The 23,577-nt window shown below is 38.4% G+C and overlaps 9 protein-coding genes and 1 long non-coding RNA gene across 14 annotated transcripts in view; 6 read left to right on the top strand and 4 right to left on the bottom strand.

Moving 5' to 3' along the window:
* Positions 1-65: 65 nt before the first annotated feature.
* On the bottom strand, positions 66-6,555 carry LOC145736109 (uncharacterized). The gene is made up of 7 exons (XM_081990360.1): positions 6,401-6,555; positions 6,047-6,350; positions 5,697-5,991; positions 1,773-2,088; positions 735-836; positions 421-682; positions 66-361 (listed from the first exon to the last, which is right to left on the bottom strand). Exons 1-7 carry the CDS (start codon positions 6,410-6,412, stop codon positions 126-128), a joined length of 1,527 nt encoding a protein of 508 aa, XP_081846486.1. The 5' UTR covers positions 6,413-6,555; the 3' UTR covers positions 66-125.
* On the top strand, positions 1,585-2,535 carry LOC145735219 (larval cuticle protein A3A-like). Its single transcript, XM_081989035.1, has 3 exons — positions 1,585-1,741; positions 1,791-2,094; positions 2,150-2,535. Exons 1-3 carry the CDS (start codon positions 1,730-1,732, stop codon positions 2,443-2,445), a joined length of 612 nt encoding a protein of 203 aa, XP_081845161.1. The 5' UTR covers positions 1,585-1,729; the 3' UTR covers positions 2,446-2,535.
* Positions 2,988-3,895, top strand: LOC145735225 (uncharacterized). The gene is made up of 2 exons (XR_014179613.1): positions 2,988-3,296; positions 3,484-3,895. It is a non-coding gene; the product is annotated as an uncharacterized LOC145735225 (long non-coding RNA).
* A 116-nt stretch (positions 6,556-6,671) lies between the features above and the next one.
* Positions 6,672-11,991, top strand: LOC145735206 (uncharacterized). Of its 2 annotated transcripts, XM_081989016.1 has the most exons (5): positions 6,672-7,621; positions 10,168-10,455; positions 10,509-10,975; positions 11,128-11,752; positions 11,837-11,991. In XM_081989016.1, the coding sequence occupies exons 2-5, from the start codon at positions 10,396-10,398 to the stop codon at positions 11,951-11,953; spliced, it is 1,269 nt and encodes a 422-aa protein (XP_081845142.1). In that variant the 5' UTR covers positions 6,672-7,621; positions 10,168-10,395; the 3' UTR covers positions 11,954-11,991. The 2 variants fall into 2 exon arrangements, with proteins under 2 accessions (XP_081845142.1, XP_081845141.1); XM_081989015.1 differs by having other exon boundaries at positions 11,128-11,991.
* Positions 8,382-10,031, top strand: RIOK1 (RIO kinase 1). Its single transcript, XM_081989013.1, has one exon. The coding sequence runs from the start codon at positions 8,463-8,465 to the stop codon at positions 9,990-9,992; it is 1,530 nt and encodes a 509-aa protein (XP_081845139.1). The 5' UTR covers positions 8,382-8,462; the 3' UTR covers positions 9,993-10,031.
* LOC145735208 (nonsense-mediated mRNA decay factor SMG9) lies at positions 11,986-13,779 on the bottom strand. Its single transcript, XM_081989017.1, has 7 exons — positions 13,651-13,779; positions 13,402-13,594; positions 13,169-13,347; positions 12,711-13,114; positions 12,455-12,599; positions 12,252-12,402; positions 11,986-12,199 (listed from the first exon to the last, which is right to left on the bottom strand). The coding sequence occupies exons 1-7, from the start codon at positions 13,705-13,707 to the stop codon at positions 12,006-12,008; spliced, it is 1,323 nt and encodes a 440-aa protein (XP_081845143.1). The 5' UTR covers positions 13,708-13,779; the 3' UTR covers positions 11,986-12,005.
* Positions 13,780-13,917: 138 nt separating this feature from the next.
* Positions 13,918-15,741, top strand: LOC145735213 (inositol-tetrakisphosphate 1-kinase-like). 2 transcript variants are annotated; one of them, XM_081989027.1, is made up of 4 exons: positions 13,918-14,148; positions 14,224-14,322; positions 14,739-15,417; positions 15,470-15,741. In XM_081989027.1, the coding sequence occupies exons 1-4, from the start codon at positions 14,038-14,040 to the stop codon at positions 15,556-15,558; spliced, it is 978 nt and encodes a 325-aa protein (XP_081845153.1). In that variant the 5' UTR covers positions 13,918-14,037; the 3' UTR covers positions 15,559-15,741. The 2 variants fall into 2 exon arrangements, with proteins under 2 accessions (XP_081845153.1, XP_081845154.1); XM_081989028.1 differs by having other exon boundaries at positions 15,488-15,741.
* Positions 15,742-15,881: 140 nt separating this feature from the next.
* Positions 15,882-23,577, top strand: part of ASPP (Ankyrin-repeat, SH3-domain, and Proline-rich-region containing Protein) — a 66,400-nt gene continuing 58,704 nt past the window's right edge. The window contains exons 1-3 of one of the 2 annotated variants that reach the window (XM_081989006.1): positions 15,882-16,179; positions 20,466-20,610; positions 22,127-22,222. In XM_081989006.1, coding sequence (XP_081845132.1) covers positions 16,177-16,179; positions 20,466-20,610; positions 22,127-22,222 — 244 coding nt within the window. In that variant the 5' untranslated portion in view covers positions 15,882-16,176. Of the gene's footprint in view, positions 16,180-20,465; positions 20,611-21,549; positions 21,608-22,126; positions 22,223-23,577 lie in introns of those variants that run through there. The other variant, XM_081989007.1, reaches the window with a different exon arrangement.
* On the bottom strand, positions 17,187-18,177 carry LOC145735216 (uncharacterized). 2 transcript variants are annotated; one of them, XM_081989030.1, is made up of 3 exons: positions 17,871-18,177; positions 17,521-17,817; positions 17,187-17,466 (listed from the first exon to the last, which is right to left on the bottom strand). In XM_081989030.1, the coding sequence occupies exons 1-3, from the start codon at positions 18,133-18,135 to the stop codon at positions 17,219-17,221; spliced, it is 810 nt and encodes a 269-aa protein (XP_081845156.1). In that variant the 5' UTR covers positions 18,136-18,177; the 3' UTR covers positions 17,187-17,218. The 2 variants fall into 2 exon arrangements, with proteins under 2 accessions (XP_081845156.1, XP_081845157.1); XM_081989031.1 differs by having other exon boundaries at positions 17,641-17,817; positions 17,871-18,175.
* Positions 18,280-19,597, bottom strand: LOC145735218 (uncharacterized). The gene is made up of 3 exons (XM_081989034.1): positions 19,150-19,597; positions 18,600-18,776; positions 18,280-18,550 (listed from the first exon to the last, which is right to left on the bottom strand). Exons 1-3 carry the CDS (start codon positions 19,409-19,411, stop codon positions 18,300-18,302), a joined length of 690 nt encoding a protein of 229 aa, XP_081845160.1. The 5' UTR covers positions 19,412-19,597; the 3' UTR covers positions 18,280-18,299.

Here is a 23,577-nt window from a genome sequence, read left to right on the forward strand (position 1 = left end):
ATACTAATTCTTGATAGCGATTGGTCAAAATTAATAGGAAGGAAATAATCTAATAAAAATCATAGTTGAGAAAAATGTATATTTTACAAGTACACGGATAATAAATAACAAGTTTTACAATGGTCTTACAAGTAGGCTACTTTAGGCTGGTAGAATTGAGGTTGAGCAGACAAAACCGGACCATTCACTGGAGAAAACCTTAGAGAGGGGTATGGAGTAGGCACTTTAACAATTGAAGGTGTTTGACGGGCTACTAAGTAGGGTTCTGCTGCTTTGGCGACAATTGTCCCTGGTTCCCTGCGTACCACCGCGTTGAATCCGTTGACTGGGTCGGCGGTGTAGTCTACGATTCTCCTGTTACCTGCAACCAAACAAAAGTTGTCACTAAAATCCAGTTAAACCATTAAAATGAATACAAACCGTCAGGTTCAACCAGAGAGTAAGAGCCTTGTACGACGTCCCCATTCCTAGTTTCAGCTTGGCTTTTGCTATCGCCAGTTAAACTGTCTTGCACTTCGTATCCAAAACTGTATTGTGGGTTGGGGTCGTAGTCTTCAGCACGAGCGGCTACTACAGTTTTTTGTAGAGGAGCGGCGTAGGTCAATGATGCGGGGGCGGCAGCATACGTCACCGGAATATTGCCTGCATTGGCCATGGCCAAAAGGGTGGCAAAAGCTACGAACTATCCAAAACAAACTATTAGAACTGAAACCACTTTCAGTGAAAAAACTTACCCTGAATGCCATTTTTGGATGATTTGAGGGTGCTATAGTGATTCGATAACGGTTCGAATTGCTGTGATATCGAATCGGAGGGGCTGATCTTTTATATTCGATTTAATGTGGAGCAAATCCCGAAAACCGGACAGTATCGTGCGTGAATGGGCCTTTATTACGTCATAAACAACAACGGCCGTTTTGTTGTCAAGGTTGAATCGTTGCACCGACCGTACAAAATGCAGTATCAAATGACCCAAGAAATAATCATCGAGCCGAAAAATTCGATAATCAGCCCAACAGTGGCGTATCAATCACCACGCCCCTTTTACTGAACTGTTGGTCAACCTGGTTAAGTCAGGTACGCCACTGGGCAAGGTCGAGAAAAAACAAAGCGACCTTCAAAAACTTGTATATTGAAAGTGCAAGGATGTTTTTGCAAACTCATCGGTTTGCTTAAGGCCCCTTTTTTTGACTTTACCGCACAGGAACTTAATCATTTCCCTTTTAGTACAGGGTCAAAATGACAGATTACGTAATGCCCTTTTATGTCTGTTAAAATTACTGTCATTTAAAAAACCTAGAAAAGATGAAAGAGATTTATATAAAAAAACTACTAAAAAACCTTTTCTTTATGTATGTAAACTGTGTAAAGAACTCTACAGAACAGTGTAGATGAAGAAAGCTCGGTTTGGCGGAATAAGCATCCTCTCTCTAACAGTCTAAAAATCATACAAAATATAAGATAATAGTCATTACTACAACATGTTGCAGAAAATATTCTTGTAACATCAGTTAATCCTTTTCCTGATCTTTCAACATTCGATTAAAGTTCTGTTGATGTAATCGACCTATACACCAGACCAGTGGGCTTCTGATCAGGTATTTCTAGTCCAGATTTGCGCACAATGCTCCACTTCTTTTCGGGTATATAAAGATCAATCGCGGTCAGGATCAACATCGCAGTCCGCAAATCAAATCACACCGACCACACCTCGCTCACATCACCAGTCATGGCATTCAGAGTAAGTATACTGAAAAAAATTGAAAGCAAACCCTAATTTGGACAAATAGTTCGTTGCCCTCGCTGCACTTTTTGCCTACGCCAATGCGGGTTTTGCTGCCCCATTGGCTTACGCTGCTGGTCCTTTGACCTACGCCGCCCCCGTAGCCAAAGCTGTGTTGCCAGCTCCTGTGGCTTATGCCGCCCCAGTGGCCAAAGCTGTAGTGGCTGCCCCCGCTGAAGACTACGACCCCAACCCCCAATACAGCTACGGTTACGACATCCAAGATGGCCTTACCGGAGACAGCAAAAGCCAAACTGAAACCAGAAGCGGTGATGTTGTACAAGGCAGCTACTCGCTTACTGATGCTGACGGTTTGTTTTTACTAAATAATTTTGACCCTTATTTAACTGTAACTTAATTAACCAGGTCTCAGAAGGACCGTAGATTACACCGCCGACCCTGTTCACGGATTTAACGCCGTCGTTCGTCGTGAACCTCTTGCCGTTAAAGCCGTAGCCGCCCCAGCCATTGCTAAAGTTGCTGCTCCTGTTGCTTATGCCGCCCCTGTTGCTAAACTAGCCGCTCCAGTTGCTTACCCTTCCCCTTATACTTTGTCTGCCCCAGTTGCTAGAGTAGCTTCTCCCCTTGCCTACGCTTCTCCTTACGGTCTCCAAGCTAGAGTTGCCTACGCTGCCCCCACTGCCTACTCCATCCAACATTAAGACTTATTAGCTAAAGTTAGTGATAATGTAAATAAATTTGTTATTTATTTTTTTTGCATCCAGGATGAATAAAAGCCATAACTGATCAAGCTTTTTAGTTTTTTTTTTGCCAAATAATACAAGATATACCGCAAATTTGTTTACTAAAAGACATTCTCGTAAGCAATATAGAAAGATTGCATTGGTTCTTGCAAACGTTCGTGCAATCTTGAATTCATTCAATCAATCTCTGAATTTAATCAATATTATAGTTGAATAAATAAAAATAATACAAAAGTAATAAACCAAACTCTAGTAATCTTACAGTAAAATTTAACTTGAAGGGATCAAAAATCAATTAAATTGGATTGCAATTTTTAATAGGTCGATACAGATTTTTGTGCAAACAACGTTACTGTTTCAAAGTTACAAGGGTTGTCAATCTTGTGAGGAAAACATATTAAAAAAGAACTTGTACAGGGTTTTTCACTGGGGACTGACGAACCCCTCTTTTTGGACCTCCCTGTATGTAATTAAAGTAACTGAGATAGCTACTAGTTCTCGCGGTCTGAGTTTACCCGTGCGTCATCCCCCTGTGATTTAGAAGTAGACATGCATTATTGACTTCATCCTTGTCTATTGTTCACTTTCAGAAAGGGTAAATATCTAAGTGAATGTCTTCCAAAAAAACATTTACTGATTAGCGCTTCTATTTCAGTCATTGTCAGTTTGACAACCATCGAAATTTATTTGATTTGTTTACTATTAATTCTTTTCCGTTTCTTTGTGTTGTTAATCATTTATAAAGTTTTCTATTTACCACACCACCACAGTTCTTTTAAGAGCTATTGTTTCTACGCTTTTAACATACTGTAAGTACTTTCATAATATTATTATTAATATTTTTATTTTTTTTATGTCGGCTGTCACGATCTAACCAAAATTGGCACAATTACTAACCTGTTTTGAAAAAAAAGTGGGAGTGTCTATTATGATTTTTATTTAGCCATTTGGTTTTTCGTAAATTCGGAATTACTTACTATTACAGTATTTTTTTAGAAAAGCCTGGAAAAATTCTCTACAGACAAGCCCAGCAGTTCTTAATTCTTAACCTTTGTGAATATTTTGAATTGGAAAAAACTAATGGAGGACCTTTAGAAGCTTTATCATCTGTTCAGGAAGAAAATAAGAAATTTTAAGACCTTACATATTCTTACTGATGTATTTTTTGATACTAGAAGGTTGCAGCTGCTTTGAAAATTTTCCGCAAAACTGTTTATTCGATTCGAGAAAAGCAAGCAAGTAATCTTGTGATTTCCTCACCTAGAAAACCTAAATCGAGGCGTTATCGATGGGTCAAGACCACTGATTTATCTGAAAGCATTAAAATGGATGTTCGAAATACATTATATGATATGTACAACGATAGTATGTTAATAATAGTAAAATATATCTACTTTTGTAAGAAACATCTATTAACCTTTCATTGTTTCCAGATACTGAGATTTTTGGGTTGCATTATAGATTTTTCATAAAAATTTCTTCAAACATATTAATAATAAACTCATAGAAAAAATAAAATAATCGTCTAAAATGTTTTCCAGCGGGTTTAAAATAAAATTAGTGGATTGCAACCTGAAAATGAGATATGAGATACTACAGCATCACTCAGAATGTCTTATTAAATTTTTAATTTGTTGTATTTATTTTAGAGAAACATGTAACCATCCAGAACCTAAATCAAGAGCTTAAAGTTAAAGAAATACTACATATTGGTGATACATCTCTGCGAATTTTGGTAAATAAATTAGGTTTCAAATTTAGACGGAATTCTATGATCCAAACGGTGACTTCTCATAAATAAAAAATGTTATTTCGGTCAAGATATTTTTGATTTGCTTTGGTATAAGGTTGTTTTAGTGCAAATTTGCAGCCAAAGATCTCTACTTTCTGACTGACAATACACGCAAAATTTTAAACGTGACGAAGCTTTAGACACGCCCTTTTCTATAATATGAACACAACAGGTTTGTTGACGAAAACTTGATTTGATTCATATGATTATAAATGACGTAGCCTTTGTGACGCACGGGTAAACTCACTCCGCGAGAACAGTATTTGATGTAGTTTAAAAAGTTTAATCAAAAAATGAGTACCAAAATATTTCTAATCTTCAAATTGAAGAGCTACAGCCAATAATGGTGTTTTTTCTAATGGATCACCAGGTATATTTTTTAAATATTTTAACAAAAAAAATAAAAATTTTAATAATTTTTTGAAATTTGTTTTTTGACAAACCTTGACCATTGATAAAAAAAAAATTATAGAGAGGACCATTTATTAATTATAACTCTGGAATCATAGCCATAAACAAATGAGGGTAGAATATAAGACATGTTTTACAATTTTACAACAAACTAATATAAAATATTAAGAAATAAAAGAACTACAATTAAATGACTATTTCAGTTTTTTTAATTACATACAGGGAAGTCAGAAACAGGAAGTTGGTCAGTCCTCAGTGAAAGACCCTGTACAATTTTAGAAACTCGTTTTTTGTTTGGTTCTTATGCAACTATTGTGAATAAAGCCTCTTTTCCAATGAAAGTTAACAGTTAATTTTTTTCAATCACACGCTTTGTTTTACAGATTTCCACTTTTCAAAACACACCTAAATGAAGTAGTTTGAAAAAATTAACTTTACGTCTTTCTTACGTTAACGTCCATTGTGAAATGGACACTACAGACAATTGCCTTATATGTATCACTTTGGAAAAAGACACCAAAAGTCAATTTGCCAAAATCCTCAGCAAAGTAGAAAACTGCAAGCAAGACTTTATAAGGCTTTTTAGAATGCCGCAAAACTTTGAATTAGAAACGGAGACTAAAGTGTGAATACGTGTGCAATCACTTTAACCACCTCAGTTTAACCACACTCTTCTCACAGAAAGATTGAAAGAAGAGTCCCAAATAGCATTAAATAGCTAATTTATGTACCAAGGGCGTTAGAGAGATGATGAAAACGCCCGCTTATAATGCCCTCAGTTTGAACACTATAACCACTCATTCATTCGTTCTTACAAACTAATTACCCACTGTATTGGGATTTACATGTAGCCTTAACAGGAAAACTATACCTTTGTGGTGCTTTATCCACACTTTCTGGATGACATAAAAACAATAAATTTGCTCAGATTCAGTCAGGGTATTTATTCATTGTCGTAAAAATAAATAGTATTTACAATATCACTAAATTGAACTAACAATCGTCTTAATGTTGGATGGAGTAGGCAGTGGGGGCAGCGTAGGCAACTCTAGCTTGAAGACCGTAAGGGGAAGCATAAGCCAAGGGAGCAGCTACTCTAGCAACTGGGGCAGACAAAGTATAAGGGGAAGGGTAAGCAACTGGAGCGGCTAGTTTGGCAACAGGGGCAGCATAAGCAACAGGAGCAGCAACTTTAGCAATAGCTGGGGCAGCTACGGCTTTAACGGCAAGAGGTTCACGACGAACGACGGCGTTGAATCCGTGAACAGGGTCGGCGGTGTAGTCTACGGTCCTTCTGAGACCTGGTTAATTAAGTTACAGTTAAATAAGGGTCAAAATTATTTAGTAAAAACAAACCGTCAGCATCAGTAAGCGAGTAGCTGCCTTGTACAACATCACCGCTTCTGGTTTCAGTTTGGCTTTTGCTGTCTCCGGTAAGGCCATCTTGGATGTCGTAACCGTAGCTGTATTGGGGGTTGGGGTCGTAGTCTTCAGCGGGGGCAGCCACTACAGCTTTAGCCACTGGGGCGGCATAAGCCACAGGAGCTGGCAACACAGCTTTGGCTACGGGGGTGGCGTAGGTCAAAGGACCAGCAGCGTAAGCCAGTGGAGCAGCAAAACCCGCATTGGCGTAGGCAAAAAGGGTGGCAAGGGCGACAAACTATTTTTCAGATTAAGAATTTGTTTTTTCTTCGTTACAAGTCTACTTACTCTGAATGCCATGGCTGTGATGTGAGCGAGGTGTGGTCGGTATGATTTGACTTGCAGACTGCAATGTTGATCCTGACCGCGATTGATCTTTATATACCCGAAAAGAAGTGGAGCATTGTGTGCAAATCTGGACTAGACAAACCAGATCAGAAGCCCACCGGTGGGCTGTCAAAACGCTTTTACACGGTTACGTCACGTTGTGTAAGAACAAGCCGTACACACAATTAAAGGTGCGGATAGCCGAGCGATTTTTTAATGTTAATGTATGCTACTCTCGTTGGCATCTCATTTACCTAAATTTGGTAATTGCAATTATTTGTAACGACATCGTCAAGGGCAATTTCTCTAACGTTGGCACATTAAAGGAATTAGGAAACCTTTAAAAGTGACCAAGGTCCGCACGATCGTCCTGAACCGATTATTATCGACTTTTGCCTAGACCTTTACATAACCAAACCGTGTAACATATACAAATGGAGCTCTTTTAGATATTAATCACACGTAAATTTAAAAAAGATTAGAAAATTAACCTGAATTTTTGGTGGGCTACGCCTTATAATTACATCCCAGCATCCTAAATATTACATCAATGCGATAGTAGACACCGCAATCTCCATTTCACAATTCTTTCATCCAGCATTAATCATCTTACTTTCAGACTATTTAAGAAGACATCAATGCATTACAAAATGTGTGTCGGTTTTTCTTCTTAAAGACTACAAATTAAACGTTAAAGTGTCAAAAAATCTGTCTGACTGTCTGTCTAGTCTGTATCCTAAATTACAGTAAAAAATTGTTCACGGTTATCTTTTGACCTTTATTCGTCGATGTTTTCGGTTTTGCAAGCCTTATTAAGCGTCCTCTAAGACGATTATCAGCATTCCTACTGGGCGTGTCCCCCGTTTTTCTATGTCACGGTAAATTATTCACGTGTCTTTCTGTCTTAAATCCGAACAAATATTTAATATCTCCTATCTTTAATAAGTTTTTGATCTGGAATTTGCACGATTGAAAGGGACGTTTCCTACATGCGCCATTAGGGATTATTGGACGTCGACACGCCATATTTTCCGAATATAGTTTAGTAAACCGCAAATCAATCATAAAAATGTTACGACGAGGACAAGGCAAAATTTTCCGGCGATATCGTCGTGTTCTAGTCTTGGTTCGGGTATCGTCTCGATCGGTTTTTGACCTAATTCAACCCTCAACAATCAACAGGTTAGTTTATTGCATATTGCCAGTGCGATGCGGGGGTGAAAGTACAAATTATATAAATCAAGGCGAGCGCGAAAAAATGTGACCAAACGTCTCTCCATTATCTCTCATTCGTTCTCCTTGACATATGCGAGTGTTACCTGAAAACGAGTTTTTCCGTCTTATCGCGGATACTTTAAAAAACGTATATCGCCCAAATTGAATGTTTAAAGTAGCCGGTCCAATCAGTTCAATGCCATTAAAAATGGAAAGGCGTTTTTCTTGATATAGGCTGTTACGTCTTTAACGAGTTGTTCGTGTTCCTGAATATCCGGTTGACTTAATTAACAAAAAAATGATTGATTTATTTTGAAGGTGTTAAGCAATAGTTGGGAATACTGACATAATTGATTACCATGAACCAGGAAGCATTAAATCTTAACTTTTACACCTCTATGGGATATCCTTTTCAGTTTACCAATGAAATACAATGAATGAAAGTCTTCGTGGCGCCATCTTTCAGTGCATTGCTGAACTTATTCGACTGACGATTATTCGGATTATTATTTGAAGTCATTAATACTAATACCAATTTATACAATTATTACTATTCTATATAAGCTTATAACTCAGTTATCACAATCAATAGTAAATAAAATTACATAAAAAAAAACCTCAAACTCATTAAAACTCAATAAGAACGCTGTAGATGGCGCTCTCATATTAACACTTTTGACAGTTGACAAACTGCTCAAGCACAAGACAACCTAACCTCATTTTAAATATAGGTTATATCATATCAGACAAAAACAGTCAGTGTTGAAGAAGGTTTGTTTGTGGCACGTTGCCCTTTGTCCATCTCAATATGACGACGGTCGATCTGCCCGAAGAACAGCTTTTCGAAGATGCTGAAGAAGACTGGCAACAACTAGAAAACCTAGAAATTGACGAAGACGGCTTCTATTCCGATGACTACTACGAAGATGATTTTGAGCAAGGAGGGGGCAGCAACCACTACAACCAGCAACAAGCTTCCAATAAAGTTAGCAGCTACCAACCGGCTGACAATCTTTTTAAAAAGTACTTGAATAAAATTAACATGGAGAAGTATGAGATGCCTCAATTGCCCAGCCACGCGGTCAGTCATTTGTTGATGAACGAAAAAAAAATGGAGAGCGAGAGAAGACGAACCAAAGACAAACACGACAGAGCTACAAATGAACAAGTGATGGACCCCCGCACCAGGGTGATTTTGTTTAAATTGCTGACCAAAAATGTTATTACTGAGGTAAATGGGTGCATTTCAACTGGGAAGGAAGCTAATGTGTATCACGCTTCATCAAATACTAACCAGGACTGTGCTATAAAAATATACAAAACTTCCATCCTTGTTTTCAAAGATAGAGACAAATACGTGAATGGAGAGTTTAGGTTCAGGCATGGGTATTCCAGGCATAATCCGCGGAAAATGGTGAGAACGTGGGCGGAAAAAGAAATGCGCAATTTAACTCGAATGTACAGCAATGGATTAAATGTCCCTAAACCTGTTATCTTGCGCTCCCATGTGCTCCTAATGCAGTTTATAGGCACAAATGGATGGCCTGCACCCAAGCTTAAAGAAGTTGAATTATCCCAATCAAAAGCAAGAGAAATCTACCGAGACGTAGTAATAATAATGTGGAAGATGTATAACAAATGTAAACTAGTTCACGCCGACTTGTCTGAATTTAACATGCTGTATCACAATGGAGAAATCTACATTATTGACGTATCACAAAGCGTGGAACACGACCATCCTCAGGCTTTAGAGTTTTTAAGAAAGGACTGTACAAACATCACAGACTATTTCAAAAAAAGGGAAGTGGCTGCTATGACCGTTAAGGAACTCTTTGACTTTATCACTGACCCTTCCATAAACTCAAACAACCTGGAAGAATGCCTCAGTGTGTTGTCAGAGAAATCTGGTCAAAAACCAGAAGCCACGTCAAGAGAACAAGTGGAAGAAGAAGTATTCAAGCAAGCTTACATCCCAAAACGTCTTACAGAAGTAATCGATTTTGAACGTGATATTAATCAAGCTAAATCCGGACAGGCCCAAGATCTAGTTTACAAAACTTTAGTGGGCCTGAAAGGTGATTTAAGTGGGACAGTGCAAAAACCTGAAATTTTAGACAACGAAAAGAGCAGTGATGACAGTGACAGTTCAAAGTCAGAAGATAGTGGAAGTGAAGATGACCAGGGGAGTAAATTTGTTGATTGCTCCCGGCCCCGACATGAGACACTAGAAGAGAAAAAAGCAAGAAAGAAAGCAGTTAAAGAGAGTCAGGCTGAGAAACGCAAAGTGAAGATGAAGAAATATGTGAAGAAACAAAAGGAGAGGAAAAATAAGAAATAGTTTTAAGTTTAAATCAATAAAGTTATTTTGTATGGATTATCAATGTTGTTTTTTTTTATCCTAATAAAAGTTCCTTACCAATATCAGTAAACTTTTTCTCAATCTAAATCATCTTTTGGACAAATTGGCAAAACCTTTAAATCAGCTGTAGCAATTTTTATTTTAATCTTTCTAGTTTGAATCTGCCTACAAACCTAAAGCTTTACGTAACTGGGAAGTACCAAAATTGTACCCCAGAACGCCTTGCCGAAAAAAAACGGGAATAACCAAAGTTATAGCCAATGAACGAGGACATATACTTCCGGAAATCAAAAAACTGAAAAAACCTCCCTGGAGCCCTAACCGTGACAAACTTTCGGGTAGTACTAGCAGTATCAATCAATCCCGTTATTAATTTTTGTGGATGGTTTCAGTTCAACTCAACCAGTCTAACGGTCCAACACAAGATGAATCAAGGAGTACAGTAAGTGGGTTTTACTTTTAATAAAAACTGAACAGTGTTAATGGATGTTTTAGGGCAAACCATACATTCCAGGCGACTTGACTGAAGAACAACACAGACCTAGTTCCTATTACAAATTAAAAAACCCAGAACCTGAACTACAGACACCTCAATACCCGAAATACCGGAATGATTTTTCGTGTTCTGAGCGGTCAGAACCACAAAAATCTTTGGATGAACAGGTGAATGAGGTGTTGGAAAATATGGTAACTAAACAAAACGATGATCAAAGTTCCTATAAAAGTGGCAGCAACCGTATGATGTCCCCTATAATCGATGCAATTTCCAATTTTAATCTGGCTAAGAAACTACACAAAGAGAATTTAGAGCACGATCCTTTACCTGACACAATAACAGACTCAATTTATAGGAAGTTACAGATGCAACGTCATTTGGATAAAGATCCAGGATTAATGTTGGATGATAAAAATTTTGCTTGCGCAGTTGGTTGGAAAGGATATCCTGGCTATGGCCCCAATAGGTGTGTTTTACTGATATTTTGTACCTATTTTAATATTTATAGCAGATTAAATATATGAATTCCAATACTGGACTTATTTTTTAATGTTATATGTAGTTTAGTTAATGCAGTAAAGTGGTCATATATGTGTTGATTATATTGTTATTATTCAGGTGCACTAAATTGAAAATCTTCCGGCCTAAAACTTGCGCCCACCACCCCAAAAAAGAGGTCATCGATGACAGACCCAGCACAGCGAGTATGAGTAGTTTTGAACGCAAATGGAGATTTATCAGACAGAACAAAGTCACTCCCATTGATTTGGCTATTTGCTGGGATCTATGTCCGGAGAATCCAGAAGACGAACCGAAACCCCCCACCCATATAGACGGCTCGAATGGCTCACAGGCACCGGCAGTTTTTTCTCTAGTGCACACCCCCAAAAACGGTCTGAAAGACACTCCCAAATGTGACGGGGTCCATAACTGCGGACCCATTTTTGGTCAAGGTGCTCGGTCCAATCAGGATTTTATACTCGACAGGCCGAAAACTAGCAACCAGAAGAGAGAGAGGGCAAAAAGTGCCCAAGATTTGCAAGCAATAACCCAACAAGAACGAAAATCACATCATCATAAAAGTAGCCCAAATTTGAACGAACCTTGTGTCCAGCACTCTTGTAAGAAATTGGGGGGACGTTTATGTGTGGCGTGCGAGTTGAAAAAAGCCCCGAAAGATAACGGCAATCTGAATAAATGCCTGGAAGACAAACAGACATCAGGCGTGCCCCAACAGAAATACGTAAGTAGGATGCCTAAGATAAAGCGCCCTTATCGGCCATTGAAGTATTGGATTGACAGTTTAGCGCCACCTTTTTCTTTCCAGAAGCATAGAGGCAGGGACGATTACCCCGAACATTGGCGACTCACCACCGTTTATCAGCATTCTTATAAACCCATACAGTTCAGAAAACGATCCTTGTTACAAACCGTTTACAAGTGACCATTATCGGGAATTAAAAATAAAACAGAAGAGCATTTTAATGAGCTTTTATTTAGGGCATTAGTTTGGTATACTCAACAAAAAAGGGACTTTTTTTCACTGTCTCCCAAACTTTATTACAGTAAATTAGCCATGTTTTTTCCGTTAGCTGGATGTGAGTTAAAGGATTCTTGGTGGCACCATACAAATTAGCTCTTAACCATTTAACCAAGTCTTCTAGAGGCGGATGCCCCTGGTACACTTCACCTAAACACTCCCACAATAGACCTGATTATAAACACACACCTATCCAACTTACTTTCACTAGTACAGCTAACTTCCGGAATTAAGAACAAATTAACTTTGCTGTTGCAATCATCTGTTTTTAAAGTGTTAATAATGCGCCCAGAACTCAGTCCCAAGTTACTGTGAAGTTGGAGTTTAGTTTTTTGAAACAGGGTTTCATACACCTTAAAAGTTAACTGTTACCACTTGGACTAGTTTTAATAGACTGCAGACAACCTTTTGCATAACTTTAAACTGTTTCGGTGTAAAATCTGCTATTTGCGCTTTATTCTGTATCATAATCAAGTGAGGAAAATGCTCACAGTACTCATCTTCGGTCGTTGAAATTGTCGGTTTGAGCATTTCAGCAGTTTGTATAAACCTAATCATCACTGTTAACTTTAATATATTATAACAAAAAACAAAGACAGGGGTTTAAAAACCTTTTTGTGCAATGTTTTCTTAAATTACCAGCAGTTTAGTCATAACTCACCTGACTACATTACTATCAAAAAACCAGTCCTGTACAACCAATAGAATGTGACATACTGACATTAAAAAGGCTGTGTACTGTAGTGCCTGGATTTCCCCACTATTTTCCAAAGGAATAAAGTCATTAACAAGATTAGTGCGCTTATTTTCGCTCTCAATCAACTCATCCAAAACAGCTACAGACAAGCAGGGCTGACAGTCAAGGAAAATGACTCTATTTGATGACACATAAATGTCAATACCCTGAGTGGCATTAGTGCAGTTTTCAATATTATCCAGAGACTCTACTTTGAAAACTACTCCATCATCACCCAGTTTTTGAGTTAAAATTGTTACAGGGTTGTCAAAATTTTCAGGGCTACTCAAATTGGTTTTAAACAAAGCCTGCTTCAATTTTGGGGTTAGCTGAAACACAACTCACATTTAGATTAAAAGACAGCCTTGAGAGGGTTCTGCAACCTTTCTATCAGCTAGCAAATTGAGAAGTGTGGATTTTCCTACACCTTGTGGCCCTACCACCCCTACCACTACAAAATCATTATTTTCCTGTAGGTAGTCTTGGAGATGATCAGTGTTGATCACCCCATCATCAATGAGTTTCATACACTTTTTCATTTGTTTCACTTGAGGTGTGGTGGCTGTGATCCATCCAAAAATCAAAATTACAGCAAATTTTCAGTTTGTCAACTTACCTTCATTCTCTTTAAAAGATGGTGCTGGCACTGAGTCCTGCTCTTTAGTCTTTTTCTTACTTGCAGTGTCTTCGGTGATGGTGTCTTTGTTTTTCAGCAAAATTGTAGGTTGTTTAGGTTCAGAGGTTGTAGAGTCCCGACTTTTTGAAGCCGTAGACCTGCCGGAAAAACGAGAATTACTTGAACCTGAGTCCTGAAAATTGTTTAATTATCACAAGTTGTAAATGATTGAATGGTGAAGAAACGCACTCTAGTAAAATTCCTGTTTTTATTTGTAATTATTTTCTTTTTCTCAAATTCAGACATGTTTGCAGGTTTGTTTATTATTATGATTAATTTAAGTGAGGTTATGTTCTGTTCTGAGTGATGTACTGGGTAATACAGGTTACTTCAATATTGTCACAACTCTCTCTGATGCGTAGAAATAGTAAAGGATAGAAAAATTATTTTGAGTTTTAATTGACAGCGTCCGTCGACAACTCAACGGCAGATGACATAGAGCGAAATAAACGTCAATACTGACAGCGATTTGTTGACAAAAATGTTTATTTTTCAGGAAAAGTTATTAACTGGGCATGGTTTTATGAAAAATTAAAGTCCAATAGACGTTTAGTGTGCTAGAGGAACGGCTATAAAATGCCAGCCAACAAAAGGATCGCCGTGTGGATGTCGGAGAAGAAGCTGCAAAAGATCAACTGGCAGGAATTGGCGGCGACGGCTACCAAACATGGATTTGATTTCTTTAAGGTGACTAATTCATTATGGGGAAACAGGGGTTGAATCAGTGTTAGGCCCCTTGCTACAACGTTGTAATACTTTCAGTTGGACCTTAACAAAAGCCTGGAAGAGCAAGGCCCTTTTTGTGTGTTTCTCCATAAGCTAACAGACATCATAGCTTCAGCAAACCAGGGTGATATTAAGGTATGTAGAATGGTTGTAAAGGGTGCTAAACTATTTTTTTTATTTAAGTTTACACTCAGTAACAGTGACATATTTGGGTGTGGGAACAAGAATGATTGTTTATTTGTCTAATTAGATTCTTGTGTTTATGAAAATCAGTTACATGTGATGAGTCTTGTATAAACACAGAAAGTTGATAATGTCAATTTTATACTCAGTAATAAATGGAATAATAAACTTTGGTCTTGTTCTGGAAAACCCAAATGAGTCACACCTGTGATTTTTTAAATTTAAACTGATTACTAAAAGTTTTATTTCCAATTTAAAAGTTACATGTATTTGTAAACTATAATAAGGCACTACATGGAGTGAGTCACTCCTGTATTAAGGGTTGTCTAACAGAGTCATTAACCTATCATGTTTGCACTATATTTCAGAGTACAGAAATAATCAATGAAGTGGAACGCTATCTACAAGAAAACTCTTCAGTTATAGTGTTTGATCCCATTCCAAACGTAAAACGGCTCCTGGATCGGTACAACTGCTACAGCATAATGCACGCCACTGATCTGCACAACTACGGAGTGTTCACGCCAAATTTTTGCGTGCTGAGAAACGAGGACCTGGACTCTATCAAGACAGAATTAAAAAAGTCACTAGTCACTTATCCCTTTATTTGTAAACCGATTTTGGGTCACGGATCGCGGCAGGCCCACGAAATGTCCATAATTTTCGATGAGAAATACCTCATAGACTGTAAAACACCCTGCGTGGCCCAGAGTTTTATTAATCACAACGCCAAATTGTATAAAATATTTATTGTGGGCGAGCGGCATTGTTATGTTGAAAGGCCCTCTCTAAAAAACTTCCAGGCTAGTCAAAGGGAGTCGATTTACTTTGACAGTAGCGACGTTTCTAAAGCGGACTCGAGGAGCCGTTTGTCAGTGCTGGACCCCGAAGATATAGAAAACGAGCTGTGGCAACCTGACCCCAAAGTCATGGAGGTGATTGCCAGCACTTTGAGAAAGTGTTTCGGCATGGATTTGCTGGGTATCGACGTAGTGATAGAGAATACGACTGGACGTTACGCCATCATCGACGTTAATGCATATCCAGGTAATGAATAACTTCACTGAAAGGGGGGATGGTTAAAACGTTTCCAATTTAGGTTTTGATTCGCTTTCAGGGTACGACGGGTTTCCAAACTTTTTCGAGGCTCTACTCGAATGCATTTCCAAACGCATTACCTCAGACTAGGATTTTAAGTGTGAAAGACGTGCGGTTTATATAAATATTGTTCTTTGATAAGTTTTTATAGGTAATAACTGCCAAAAAAATAAAAAATGTATGTACTTGTATATTTAATGCTCAAAGCTATGTTATCACACATTTGTAAAAGAAATTTAATAGGGATTTATAATATAAATTTTTTATAGGCGATTTTAGAAGCTTTTTTATCTACACCTAAGCAGTGAAAATCATATAATGACAGCTCACCCTGTATATTTGTTTTAAACCAAAAATCAAGTCACAGAAACTCTGCGCGCACCTTTATACAAAGAGGGCCCCCCTTGCGTTCCATTCATCATCAGGAAAAAAAAAACAAACGACAGCCCACCGCTTCTCGTTTGTTTATTCCGCGCGCTAAGTAACTTAGGCGGCCTTGTAATTCGGCTATTGCGTTGACGAAGGTCTGGTAGATTTATGTTTTAATAACAAACATCTCGTTTGGCGTGTTAATTTTTTCGTAGCGCGGTCGCAAAAATTACACTACTTGCCCGAAAAGTTTTAGTCTCCAGTGTCGTTGTGCGGTTTTGTTGGTCGTAATAATGTCGGGGCTTTTTTCCTGGTCGAGTTTCTAAACGCGTTTAAACTATGGTGAGTTTTTTTTTGTTTTAGGGATGGAGCGGGAAATTAATTTAGTTAAATGATCTAAACTAATTAATAGTATAATAGGGAGTATCAATCTTTAGGTTGGGGTCTTAATGCAGCAGGATAATTACCTATTAAAGGGTTAGATACAAATTTCACACACAACAAGACAAAGTAGATGGATTATGAAAAGGGTCCTACGCTACCAACTGACAAAATCAAGGTCCACACAAATTTCAATAAACCCTCTAACTTTTCGTCCTTTTGTTTTTCTAGATGTACAACAAGTCAAGAAATGACTTAATAAAATCTCAATTCTTACAATACTAAACAAATTATAGTGACAGAGTAATACACGATTGGTTCACATTTGCAAATTTGTCAGGTTTGTACTTTTTTATGTATTCTGTTTCTATATTAACAATCTCTAATTGTAACATATCTTTAGAGAACTAACTGAGCACAGCTTCAAACATGTTTAACCATGTCTCTCAATCAATTTAGTGCTTTACTTAAGGTTGGCATAATTTTGTTTTAAATAGACAAATAACCGGCTTTCACAGCCTGTTAACTTTCTATATATCATTAATTTCGGTCCATTACGCCACTTTGCTAATAGATACGCAAACGTGTGCGTGAGAAAAAAATTTACAGGCAATCGACGTTCATCATTGTTACACAACATACGTGAAGAATTATTTTTCGAAACTGTCGAGTACTGAAGACGTATTCGTGATTAATGCCACTGATCTCTTCTTAACACCTTCGTGCGAACAATGATTCCGAATTAAAATAAATATAGGTATGGACAACAAAGTGGGCCCCCTTGCCGCGCGATTCAAAGAGGGGGCTTAATTCAATTCGGCCGTTGTTGATTGAAACGTGGGCCGATCCGCGAACAATGAGCAATTTGTCCATTAAACTCTCGATTGTTTGCTTTTTGTTATGAGAAAAGCACGCACGGTTTTTAACTGACGAATGAGTTTCCAGATGCCCTTGTATCGGTAAACTAGTCGTGTAAACGAATTGTATTTCAGTGTAGAATTTACAGAGGATGACGTCTTAAGTCTCTTTTGCTTCGTCTTCTATTCCTGTTGACCGATTGTTTAGCTTCAGTGGCTGCTTGTTCAGCTTTTCTAGCTGCATCTCTAGTTTTGGCCAGCTCCACTTTAGCATATCTAAGGTCTTTGTTCAGCTGTTCCACTCTGGACTTGGCAGCTTCCACCAGCTCCTCCTTATCTCCTAGTTGTTGTTGGGACCCTTCCAACGCTTGCTGGGAATTGGCCGCATTACCTGAAGGAAATTAAAAAGAATTTGACGGCTTTTTATAGCTTTTAAGACTGCTACCTTTTGCGGTACAATTGCTAGAGGGTTTAACAGTACGAGTAAAATCCTTCATAATGGCCATTTTTGTTTTGATCAATTCCTGGATGTTACATACTAAATCTGAACATCGGCAACTATTACCTTGGGCTAGCTGCAACGTGGTTTGGAGCAGTTTTAGCTCAGTTTGCGCTTGCTGAGCTGCTTTAGTGGCTGCTTGCACTGTCAGTTGCAGTTGCTGTAAGTTGGCCGACTCTTCGTTTACTACCACCTCAGCTTCTTTCAGTTGTTCTTGCAGCTTAGCCACTAACTCTTCCTTTCCTATAAATTGTATTATTTAAAATGTATTTGGGCTATTATTGTAGAGGTATAACCTGAGAGGGCAGCTTCAGCTGCTTTGGAAGCTTCAACAGCTTTTTCGGCCAATTGGGTTTTAACCTGACGGGCGGCTTGTTGCCCGGCTTGTTGCATCGCGTCCTGGGCCGCTTTCGCATCTTGGGCTGCTTTTTGGGCAATGTTTGTGGCCACCTGGCCTAATTTCTGACTTTTGGACTCTCCACCGTCAGATGATGTGTCTTCTTTGGTCGCTAGGACTATCCAAGCGTACAATAACACGTGCAGGAAATGAGTGTATAACATTTTTGACAGTTTTAAGCAGTGACTTTTGCTGGTTCTTTATATGACATGTTAAGGTATATAATTAAGTTTAGTTTTAAATTTTATGGATTATTTATATGAAATGTATTTGTTGTCAAATGAATGAATACAAAGGCAACTGCTATACATATTTTGAACCAACTTTATTACTTCTTTCTTTTACGTATTACGTTTCTACTAATATGACGTTTATTCCTATTAACCGATTGTTTCGCTTCAGTTGCTGCTTGTTCCGCCTTTTTGGCTGCGTCTCTAGTTTTGGCCAATTCAACTTTGGCGGCTCTCAGATCTTTGTTCAACTGCTCTACCCTAGACTTGGCCGCCTCTACTAGCTCCTCCTTATCACCCAGCTGTTGTTGTGATCCTTCTAGAGCCTGCTGGGAGTTCGCAGCATTTCCTAGATTTCCTGATTAGTAAAAAAACACTTTGGAGTTATTAAAATTTACCTTGAGCTAGTTGCAACGTGGTTTGCAGCAGTTTTAGCTCAGTTTGCGCTTGCTGAGCTGCTTTAGTGGCCGCTTGCACTGTCAATTGTAATTGCTGTAAGTTGGCCGACTCTTCATTTATCACTATTTCTGCCTCCTTTAGTTGTTCCTGAAGCTTGGCCACCATTTCTTCCTTGCCTGCAATACGGAGTGTATTGATTGAGGAGTATGTAAGTATGTCAAGAGTGTGAGGTAGTGAGAGGGTGAGGCACGTTGTGCATGGCATGAACGTGCTTACTTCTTTTGCACAGCGCCTCTGCAATTCTGGCCTCACAGTCACAACCGCAGCTGCAAGCCGGACAGCTGGTCGTGCAAGGTTCAATAGTGGTTCTAGGGCAAGGAGGTGTCGTAGTGACACATAAGGGAGGTGTGGTTTGAGGAGATTCGCAAGGAGGTGGAGGAGTGGTTAACTCCTTAGAGCAAAGTGTGTTCATATATTCGGAACCCAAAAAGTCGATTCGGAGTTCGAGATTTTTAGGGGAGCAGTTAGTGTCTCGTGTTTTGTGAGTACCTGAAAGGGCGGCTTCGGCCGCTTTGGAGGCTTCGACGGCCTTTTCGGCTAATTGCGTCTTGACTTGTCTCGCAGCCTGCTGCCCGGCTTGTTGCATTGCATCCTCGGCTGCTTTGGCATCCTGCGCGGCCTTCTGCGCAATATTAGTTGCCACTTGGCCCAATTTGTGGCTTTTAGACTCGCTATCCTCAAAATTGTCCTCTTTTGCCTCGGTTTTTGGAGTTGAAACCAACCACAGACAGATTAGAATGTAGACTTTCATATTGAAGTTTCATGACACTTCTGACTGTTTTCGGGGGGTTGGTGAATAATTAACTTAAACCAATGCAGTCTAGTTAAGCTAGGTCTGGGCCTTTGTCAGAGATGCGCTGATAAGAGGACTCATTACCGAAGTTATTAGATTTCCATTAGCGAGTGGTGTGAACACGCTTCATTAACGACACTATATCGAATTTGCTTTCTGACAGGGAACGATAACGTTCTCGATTTAATTCCAGTTTAATAAGGTGGGAATTTTGATTCATTAAATCAACGTTAATTCCACCATTTTCCCATCGTGCAATTTTGCATGTCGCATACTAAACTAGGTACGGTTAGGTGCACTCGATTTTTTTTCCAAGCAAGTTACAATGTTGCCTAATGTAAACGCTCAAATTCCAAGGGAACAACAAAAAACGACTGTTGTAACCCGATCCCGAAAAGCAATATCCAGAACTGAGAAGTCTGGTCAACGTCCACTATCGCAGTATTGAATGTTTCAGTAAACTTTTGTTTGTGGTTTCTTTCATACACACTTGACGCACCGCTAATTTGGGGCGGCTCGGATTTCACTCATACGAAAAACAGGTCCGTAGTCACTTAAAGTAGTTGTTACATCTAGAACGGCAAATGTTACATATTTTATTAAGATACATAGAGTTTCAAAAATGGACTTTTAAAAACTAGCAAAACCGTAATGCTGCCACGGCTTCTTAAGCCAGTTAGTAAGTTGTTATATTAAGTTTAGAGTGTAAATGTTTGAATTGCAGGCAGTACAGTGAATATTACAATCTAAACTTTATAATCAGAGTTTCAATTAACCTGTGTCCGGTACTTGACTTTACCGACCCTCAGGTATGGTGGTGGAAATTCAATATCCCCACAATGTACAGAGACCTAAAGGGCTTTATCGCGTTAATTACTGCATGGCTCGTGTTAATTTCAGTGGTTTGACCGCTCATTTTTTGTTTAAATTCCTCGGATGAAACAAATCGAACAAAAGGCAGGATTAATGAACTGGTTTTTGTAATATAATAACCCCGATTATTCTGTTGCAGATGATCGTTACGGTGTTCAATGATGGCACCAAAACGGAAGTTCCGATCGTTCCTGAAACCACCGTTTCCGATATTATTGAGTGTTGTCGCGATCCTGGAGATGAAGGCTGCGATTTACTCTGTCTTGATTGTCCAGATATTCCAGGTGAGTTGGTATCTACAGGTGTGGTAAATCCAAAAGCGACCATATAGGAAAACCGTGTAACGGACAGAGAAACGTAGGTAATTGCATGCGCGGGAGAAAGACAGACAACGAAAAAAATATCAAGTAGGCCATATTTTTAGCGCGCTGTTGCCAAACGCCGTAAGTATTCAATACCCTCGACAAACTTACTTACGGCGTTTGGCAACAGCGCGCTAAAAATATGGCCTACTTGTTATTTTTTTCGTTTTCTGTCTTTCTCCCGCACATGCAATTACCTACGTTTCTCTGTCCGTTACACGGTTTTCCTATGGTCGCTTTTGGATTTACCACACCTGTATACAAATTTTCCTAAAAAGTAACTTGGTTTTATAACGATTTTAGAAAAATGGTACGTCTATGGCGGTTGAGTAAACTTGTAATTCTATTCTCGCATTTTATCACGTGCCGGGCTAAAGGGGGTGGAAACCACCCTCTCAGTTGGCTTACTGCAGTCATAACTTAACTGAAAACACCGGTTATACATTTAGATCTTACAAGTTGAACGAGTATAAAATATTAATATAAACTGATTTATCTTGCCCCCAACGACATAAGACTCTGGAGGGAGTTATTCCTTTATAAATTTTGTTAACACCACCCCTTTACTGTATACGTTATTTTGGATGGGGTGTTGAGTTTTCCCCAACAAATCGATATAATTATTGGGGGGACATTCTCTAGAATAAAGTGGAATTTCCCTTAAGCTTAGGGAAAAATATTGATCCGAGACAGGCACTCGTTGTAACATCGTTATTCATTCATATTGTCCATATCGATCTGAAGGGGTGGAATTAGCCCCCCTCTCTCTTGTATTACGTGTTGTTTCCCCACCTGACTTTAATAGGATTCAGTTGTCTATGTTTTGCTGTATTAAAAGGAGTGTCTGGTAGATTTTTACACTAGGAAGTGGTGAATATGATGTTGGTAACGTCTTCGCAGACCATCAAAGAGCGACAGAGTAAGTTTTGGCAACTCCTAGCCTGAATCACTTTGAAGTTGTTATTTCGTAACTAATCCAATAGGATGCAAGTGAACAAATTTGTCAATTTGAGGGTGTAAAAAGAGTACAACGTTTCAGCCACCACTCATCCATCATCGTTTCACCCCCGAACTCCCGTCGACTTATTAAAAGCGTCGTAAAAGTTCGAAATCGGGTATTTCTCCTCCTCTAAGACGCGTAATTATCGGAGGTGAACCGTGATTAATAGCGTCGGATTGAAGTTGGCCGCAATTGGAAGCCACCGCTTGTATATTTTGTCATCGCATCGAATCAATCATGTGGATACAGACGGGCCCGGATAAGGCCATATATCAAACCGATACCGCCGAAGATTGATTGGGGGGGCCTCTCCATTCACTTCTCTTTCTACGCCTAAATGTCGTGGAGGAAAATTGTGTTGCGCATCGTTTTGTTAGACCCGAATTGGTTAATTGAGCTTTGACAAGGTCTTTACGGGCGTTTTTTTTTTTCTTGCAGATAAACCACTCAGGGCTGATGCACGACCTTTGGAAATTCTACAAAAATGGGGTACTGGACGTTTGGTGCTTCGATATACCACCCTGAAAGTCGATGGTAAGTTTTGGTTGCTGTATTTGGCAACATTGCTGTTAGGGTGGTCCAGTTTTAAATGTCAATAATTCACCAATCCATAGCCAATTAAAAAATAAGTTGACATTCATTATGTCATTATTCTGAAAAGTGCTTCCTAAGAAAATGACAGCCCTTCAAATTTCTGTTTAAAAAATCGTTTTTTTTTTGTCATAACTGTCAAACCGTTGGAGCAATATTGATCAAATTTGGAACAAGCACTTTATTACACGTTATTACGGTCAAAGACCCAAAACTAACCCAACCCAACTTAAAAATTGTCTTGGAAACGGAAAATTCACTTAAGAAGTTTAACAAATATTATTGTAGCCAGTTTTCATAGTTTCCAGACAAACTAAAAGACTTTAGTTTTGAAAATTGAATTAGAAAAGATAAAAATTTCAGAAGCTTAAAAATTGTGTTTGTAACCAGTTTTCATGCAAATCGAGAGACTTTAATACTAAAAATTGACTTGTAGACATAAAAACTACTTTTTCAAGAATTTGTTACTACAAATTCATACATTTAAACTTCAAAAATTGACTTGAACCCGAAAATGTGACTGAACTAATGAAAAGTGACATCAGAAGCTTTCATAATTTGAAGACAAATTTCAATATTTTAGTCTTGAAAATAGTCTTAGATGCAGGACATTGACATTAGATTCATGAAAATTGTCTTGAAAACTAACTTTTCGTGCTTTTCATTTTCTTCGAATTCTGGACTATTTTTAGTGCTTCAAAACTGCTTTCAGCTTGGAAAATCGAGTTTCAAGACTACCTTCACCAAGTTATTGACATAGCAAACTTAAAAAACAATTTTTACATTCTTCATAGACTTAAAATGGCATTCGAAGCTTTGTCACTATTAAATCGACTTCTAGACACCCCAGTGCTAAAAATACGGGTATTTCTTAATAAACTAGACTGTTTTTAGTGTTTTAAGGCTGTTTTCAGTGCCTCAAATCGAGTTTCAAGACTATCTTTACAAAGTTTTTGACTTATCAGGCCTAAAAGCCAGTTTGTCCACTGACCATAGTCTTGAAAATGTTATTTCAAGCTTCTTCACTATTAAATTGACTTCTACACTCATAGGTGCAATAAATTGTAGCATCTCTAAGAAATTCAGACTGTTTTTAGTGCTTTTTAAGACTGAAAAATCGAGTTTAAGACTATTTCCAAAAGTCAAGTTTCTTCAGTAATAAAAGTAAAAAATTTTTGGTACCAAATGCTACAATAATAGTTTTGAGAACTAATTTTTAGAAATAAAATAGTCCGAAAATTTAATTTACTTCTAGACTTGTTGTCCAGTCCAGAAAATTCAGTTGTACACCAATTAAA

This window comes from Ips typographus, linkage group LG11, assembly GCF_016097725.1.
Source record: "Ips typographus isolate SLU linkage group LG11, UJ_Ityp_2.0, whole genome shotgun sequence".
Taxonomy (NCBI): Eukaryota; Metazoa; Arthropoda; class Insecta; order Coleoptera; family Curculionidae; genus Ips; species Ips typographus.

What these genes read in the sequence shown, in the direction of transcription:
- LOC145736109 (XM_081990360.1), bottom strand. An exon ending in CTCGCTTACTGATGCTGACG is followed by an intron (nt 5,992 to 6,046) that starts GTTTGTTTTTAC and finishes TTAATTAACCAG; the next exon opens with GTCTCAGAAGGACCGTAGAC. An exon ending in GCCTACTCCATCCAACATTA is followed by an intron (nt 2,089 to 5,696) that starts AGACGATTGTTA and finishes ACAAACCGTCAG; the next exon opens with CATCAGTAAGCGAGTAGCTG.
- LOC145735218 (XM_081989034.1), bottom strand. Translation starts at nt 19,411, where the DNA reads ATGAAAGTCTACATTCTAATCTGTCTGTGGTTGGTTTCAACTCCAAAA. An exon ending in GGCCGAAGCCGCCCTTTCAG is followed by an intron (nt 18,777 to 19,149) that starts GTACTCACAAAA and finishes TCCGTATTGCAG; the next exon opens with GCAAGGAAGAAATGGTGGCC. An exon ending in CACGTTGCAACTAGCTCAAG is followed by an intron (nt 18,551 to 18,599) that starts GTAAATTTTAAT and finishes CAGGAAATCTAG; the next exon opens with GAAATGCTGCGAACTCCCAG.
- RIOK1 (XM_081989013.1), top strand. Translation starts at nt 8,463, where the DNA reads ATGACGACGGTCGATCTGCCCGAAGAACAGCTTTTCGAAGATGCTGAA.
- LOC145735219 (XM_081989035.1), top strand. An exon ending in CTCGCTTACTGATGCTGACG is followed by an intron (nt 2,095 to 2,149) that starts GTTTGTTTTTAC and finishes TTAATTAACCAG; the next exon opens with GTCTCAGAAGGACCGTAGAT.
- LOC145735213 (XM_081989027.1), top strand. Translation starts at nt 14,038, where the DNA reads ATGCCAGCCAACAAAAGGATCGCCGTGTGGATGTCGGAGAAGAAGCTG. An exon ending in ATGGATTTGATTTCTTTAAG is followed by an intron (nt 14,149 to 14,223) that starts GTGACTAATTCA and finishes TAATACTTTCAG; the next exon opens with TTGGACCTTAACAAAAGCCT. An exon ending in CGACGTTAATGCATATCCAG is followed by an intron (nt 15,418 to 15,469) that starts GTAATGAATAAC and finishes TTTCCAATTTAG; the next exon opens with GTTTTGATTCGCTTTCAGGG.
- LOC145735206 (XM_081989015.1), top strand. Translation starts at nt 10,396, where the DNA reads ATGGTTTCAGTTCAACTCAACCAGTCTAACGGTCCAACACAAGATGAA. An exon ending in AAGATGAATCAAGGAGTACA is followed by an intron (nt 10,456 to 10,508) that starts GTAAGTGGGTTT and finishes TGGATGTTTTAG; the next exon opens with GGCAAACCATACATTCCAGG. An exon ending in CCTGGCTATGGCCCCAATAG is followed by an intron (nt 10,976 to 11,127) that starts GTGTGTTTTACT and finishes GTTATTATTCAG; the next exon opens with GTGCACTAAATTGAAAATCT.
- LOC145735208 (XM_081989017.1), bottom strand. Translation starts at nt 13,707, where the DNA reads ATGTCTGAATTTGAGAAAAAGAAAATAATTACAAATAAAAACAGGAAT. An exon ending in AAAACAGGAATTTTACTAGA is followed by an intron (nt 13,595 to 13,650) that starts GTGCGTTTCTTC and finishes AACAATTTTCAG; the next exon opens with GACTCAGGTTCAAGTAATTC. An exon ending in AGTTAGCTGTACTAGTGAAA is followed by an intron (nt 12,200 to 12,251) that starts GTAAGTTGGATA and finishes GGGAGTGTTTAG; the next exon opens with GTGAAGTGTACCAGGGGCAT.
- LOC145735216 (XM_081989030.1), bottom strand. Translation starts at nt 18,135, where the DNA reads ATGTTATACACTCATTTCCTGCACGTGTTATTGTACGCTTGGATAGTC. An exon ending in AGCTGAAGCTGCCCTCTCAG is followed by an intron (nt 17,818 to 17,870) that starts GTTATACCTCTA and finishes TACAATTTATAG; the next exon opens with GAAAGGAAGAGTTAGTGGCT. An exon ending in TAGCAATTGTACCGCAAAAG is followed by an intron (nt 17,467 to 17,520) that starts GTAGCAGTCTTA and finishes AATTTCCTTCAG; the next exon opens with GTAATGCGGCCAATTCCCAG.